Source organism: Microplitis demolitor, chromosome 3, assembly GCF_026212275.2.
Source record: "Microplitis demolitor isolate Queensland-Clemson2020A chromosome 3, iyMicDemo2.1a, whole genome shotgun sequence".
NCBI lineage: Eukaryota > Metazoa > Arthropoda > Insecta > Hymenoptera > Braconidae > Microplitis > Microplitis demolitor.
The window spans coordinates 15774233-15779749 of NC_068547.1; the positions used below are offsets into that span (position 1 = coordinate 15774233).

Below are 5517 nucleotides of genomic sequence, written 5' to 3' on the forward strand. Positions count from 1 at the left end.
GTTTAAAAAAATTTATTCAACTATTTAAACTTTATCCGGCCACTTTTTGCCAAGGCAACTATACTAATACTAACAAGAATTTATGATATTAAATTAACTAAAATTTTTCGGTCGCTGCCAGGAATAATTTAGAAACTTAATCAAGAATTTATAAAAATTTATTCCGATCTCACTGTCAGGAATGTCAGAATATATTAGAGAATTTTCATCCCAATAGCTTACTGCCAGGAAAATGGTGATTAGCACAAAATTTCAGACACTACTAGAATTTCCTATGCTTCTAATGACGCGTAGTCCTGAAGGAATAATTAAATAAATTAATCCTGGCAACTGCCAGGAATTAGTGCTAATAGTTTATCCATAGATTTATAGATCACAACTAACCATACTCGTTCCACTAATTCTTGCCCACAGTTTCCAGCTGTAGTATTATTCGTCCGTTTAGCTCGTCTTAATAAATCTCCTAATTATTTTTTTCGGATGACCTAACCTTCATCAGAAAAGGCAAAGACTTTGCGTATTGGAACAGCTGATCCCAAAACATCTTGGATAAGCTTCTCAGGTCAGCTGAAACGTCAGGATGTAAGTTCTCCTATACAATAACTGAGTATATGTTGTTCACCAGAGGATATCCTAGAGAACTAACAACTAAACTAACACTAGAAGCACATAGGCTGTAAGCCTAAAAAATCACCCCAATTCCTAGTCCTTAGCTGAAGCAGAAGAATCCCCACTATCAATAAGACGCACAGAACTGGTATTTAAATATGCTGCTAAATTGAGCTCATCTCCGGGTAATCCAATTAAAAATTGTGCATTTAAAAATTCGTCCTTGGACATAAACTACTCACATCACCCTATCCTACACTGAGATAAAAAAAACTTTTTTTCAAGTATCTGTATTATCTTAAAATAAGTATAGAACTTCTGAAATCAAGAAAATATTACTCGATTGGAGTATATACACTGTAAAAAGAGCAGTGTTAAAAATGGACTCATTCTAACTCTGCACGGTGTTAAAATGAAATTACACTGGTGTAGGAGGCGTAATTCGGCGATGTAAATATACCGGTGTGAATGCGGAGTGACCAGTGTAAAAGTGGAGTAAACTGCGTCCGCTTGGAGTATTAACTTTTGAAAGCTTATAAAATGCAAAACATATCTCCACACACACACACGCATTTAACACACGCACACACAATCAAACACACCAGCGAATACACACGCGTATACACACATAGCCACGCACACACGCACATACATGAGGTCTGAGGTCGACCATAAAATACGTTCGCACTTATGGAGAAGGAAGGGATGACGCTTACTGTGAAAAGCTGTGACAAGGGGGATCGGGGGTCTAAGAAACCGTGACGTTCACAGCTCATTAAACAATTTTGCAAATTTTTCTCTTGGTTTTTTTTTTTAATTTTATTTTTTTATTAAGATAGAAAGTCATTCGTTTCATATAGTTGTAAATATATAAATATTTCTATGTATATATTTCCGTCATAGTGAGAGGGGGGGGGGGTCTGTCATTTGTGACGTGATATTGACAGGAGGATGGCAGAAAACGTGACATGGTGCGACGAAGGGGGGGGGGGTCTAAAAAGATCAAATTTTGCGTAGCGTATATTTTATGAACGGCCCCTCTACAGTCAAGAAAATATTAAAGAAATTTTTGTTTTCTAAACTTTTTTCGGATATTTCATACTTTTCAGGTTATGATCTCATTCAAAACTCTTCACTCTTTACCAGGAGTGTTTGCACATTTGCAAGTTTAAGAACTGGCTTATCCAGGCAGCCCTTCTCATAGAGCCATCGGTATATATAGTTAATCTATATATACCAAAAGCAGAGTGCAGAAATCTGCAGTGGATGTTCACATTGAACCGGGGGTATATATAGTGCCTGTATTATCTATGTTATTCGAAGGGATGTGTGGGGTCTAACGAAAGCCAATGGCTAGAAATCTATGTATACTACTATTCATATGCACGAGCAAGTCCGTACGAGTCGTAGGTGGAAACCGGTCGTGAACATGGAGAATACAGGACATAGATCGTCTGCCGTAATTCACGTGAATTATATAATATAGAAGTAGAGAATAGTTAATATAGTGTACAGTGAAATGAAGCATATGGTTCAATTAACCGTCTTTAACTACAAACAGGAATTATTCTGCGGTACAGAGATGTTTTGTTCGCACCATCGCACGACAAAGTCAGCCTGCGTTAAGTAAAGGGCAATTTTCAGACGAGTAAACAGCAAGAGAGGAACATTGTAGAATGTGTATTATTACATATATTGTGTGTGACGAGAATGAGAGAATGCCGAGAAAAAAAATAGATTAAAATAAGTAGCTTTAAAAGAGAGTTATATTAAAAAATTTATTAAACAAATTTTTTATACTTTATTATTCCGTTGCCTCTAACAACGTAAATTCCTCAACAAAACTTTCGTAATAAAAAATAAATGATCAAAAGTATAAAATGGGTTAAGTATTGAAATAAATATATATAAGTTGTTAAAATTCATTTAAATGACTTTTTTATTATTTTCAAACGTTGTTTTTCAATTTCATTTAAATTTTATTATCCGACTAAGCGACGCGATTCATTTTTTTTTCTTTTATTATCAAATAAAAAAGTTTAATTGAAATACTTGAGCTTAAAATTTATAAAGTTTTATTTCAAAATAACTTTAAAAGATTAATAATTCAAGTTTTAATTAATAAAATAAAATAATGTATCCCATAGATCAATCTGGGTAAATAATTTAGTAACTTAATTAATAATTAATTAGTTAATCAATTTTGTTATTGGCAAATTATATTTTAGAGATAACTTGCAACCAGCAAATGATATTGTAGATGAGCTAATTGGCTCAGGGCGTTGGCAATTATTGATAACAATATTAATAAGTTTTTGTGTATTCACACATATGTTAAATACTGGAACTGAAACGATAATGCGGCCAGAAGGTTGGTGGTGTAAAAAACCAGATTTTCTTTATAATTGGACAAATACTGAATGGATAATCTACAGTCATAGTGCAGATTATGTAAGGCTATTTATGATAATATTAATATAACAATAATGGTTATATAAAATACAATATAATGGTTACTATACCATATGTATATATATATATATATATATTCTTAATCCGATAATTAGTGTATTGGTATTTGTACTCGTAAAATGTGGAATCAACAGTTAGTGGATGATGGTTATTTTCAAGGATGTACAGTATATAATATTAATTATAGTCAATTAGTTAATATTAGCTATGCTGAAAGACCACCGATAACAGTCACTGATACCATTCCATGTCCATACGGAATTCATTATAGTACTGTCGGGGGTCAAAGTTTAGCAGAAAAGGTACTAAAAATATTTTTTTTACATTTTTCAAATATTTTATTATTTTTTCATTATGGAGCCTACATTTATTAGACTATGTCATGTGACAGATTTTTTTTTTTAAATGTAATATTGTTATAAATTTTTTAGTATACACTAAAAATTTCCTCTTTGAAGTTTAATCTTTATATAGGAACGTAAACTTTTTTTTTAAGTTTCCATTTTGAATAGGGTTGAGCAGAAAAATTTGGTAGATGAAAAAACACATTTTTTATCGGCAAATGAAATTCTAACTTTTTAAAATTTTAAACGAGGACTATAAAAGAAAGTTTTTTTTTTAAATGTATACTAATCAATTTCGAACAGTACATAAGAAAAAATTGTTGCCGCAAAATGAAATGTTCCACTTGATATACATATAAAAATAAAAAGATATTTATGGTAATTTAATTTTTTATCAGTTCAGTATGGGTTGCGACAATAGCACTACAGTACCAATTGTATGGCAATCTTCAAGTGTTTTTGGTAGAGTGGCTGGCTATATGATAATGGGAATTTTAGGCGATTGGATAGGTAGAAAAGTTGTTATTTTTATTTCATGTGCGCTTTCACCCATAACGGCTCTCATTGTTGCCACTTCAAATTATTACATGGTATTTGTTGTTTCTAATGCAATTAATGGATTTTTTGACGGTGGATTTTCCGTTTGCTTGGTCCTTATTCTTGAAATAACTAGCAATAATCGTAGGTCTGAATTTTTAATAATTGCATGCTGCAGTTTCGCTCTAGGAATAGGTAAAAAAAATTTACAAAATATCATTAATATTTTTTTGTTTATTTTGAATTCAAATAAACCCCTAAATATTTATCATCATATAATTTTTACGTAGTTACTGTGTTTTGAAAATAAATTTAAATAATTCTTTCATTAATATTACAGGATTAACACCGACGATAAATTATTTTTTCCACTCATACGATATAATGATAATTATTATTAATGCCTCTTTTTTAATAATGTTTATATTTTATCGCACAATACCAGAATCACCAGCATGGCTTTTTTGCGTTAATAAATTAGATGAACTTGAAAAAGTTATTAAAAAAGGATCCAAAGTAAATGGAAAAAAGTCAATAGCAGATGATTTAAAATTAATTTATGTGGAAAATGATCTAGAGAGATATAAAATATCAAAACGACAACTGTATCTGTGGAACATACTATCCCAAACAGAAATAGCTTACGAAGTAATTGGTATAACATATTTAACAGCATTGTATGCCCTTATATTTGGTTCGTCATATTACTCGATACTAGCAGCCGTTACCAAATCATACATAGCAAACAGTTTGATTGCATTTTCAACATTGGCTGGTATGTTATGTGGACAATTTTGTTTACTATTAATGGGACACCGTAAAATATTACAAATATCAATATATTTAGTATTTATGAGTTGTTTTATGCTTACAATCAATCTTTATGAAATGAAACCAACCAATACCGGGCCAACCATAACATTTCTCTTGATAAATGTTTCAGTAGTTAGTCTGAGTTATGGCGTATTACTTAATTATAATGTTAGAACTGTCCCGACGTTATTGCGTGGAAGTTTATCCGGAATTTGGAGAGCAACTTGGGCAGTATTCGTTTGGATTGGAAATCATAATTATATTCAATTTCCAACGACTGCGATTACATTGATTTTAACATGCATTATTGCTGGATTTTTTAGTCTCAATATCAAGGATTTATATCACCGTGAATTACCTGATACTGTTTTAGATTCTGTTTATTTTAAATTGTAATTATTTTTTTTCAAAGTTTAGTATTACAGCTGGTCATGTTTTTACATGTTAATTATGTTTGTGTAAATTTTTGAAATAGAGTGTATCATTGCAGATTTATGTGTTCGTTGATGAATTTTACCAGTACTTGGCTAAATAGATTTATCGTTTACACTAATGACATCTTAGGCATTTGTATCATCCCCAGTTGGATCCCAGGTAAAAAAAAATATCTTAGATATGTCTTTCTTGACTTGAATTTGAGTCAGCTAAGCCAAAATCAAATTAAATTAGTTATTTTTTTCCCTGAATTTTGAACTCCTCAATAATTAATAAGACTTTCTCTTGACTGACTCTACTTTTACCA

At 31.2% G+C, this 5517-nt stretch overlaps 1 protein-coding gene across 1 annotated transcript; it reads left to right on the plus strand.

Moving 5' to 3' along the window:
• Window positions 1-2743: 2743 nt before the first annotated feature.
• On the plus strand, window positions 2744-5310 carry LOC128667453 (carcinine transporter-like). The gene is made up of 6 exons (XM_053737411.1): window positions 2744-2766; window positions 2838-3060; window positions 3216-3383; window positions 3824-4157; window positions 4408-5153; window positions 5251-5310. Exons 1-6 carry the CDS (start codon window positions 2744-2746, stop codon window positions 5308-5310), a joined length of 1554 nt encoding a protein of 517 aa, XP_053593386.1.
• Window positions 5311-5517: the final 207 nt, after the last annotated feature.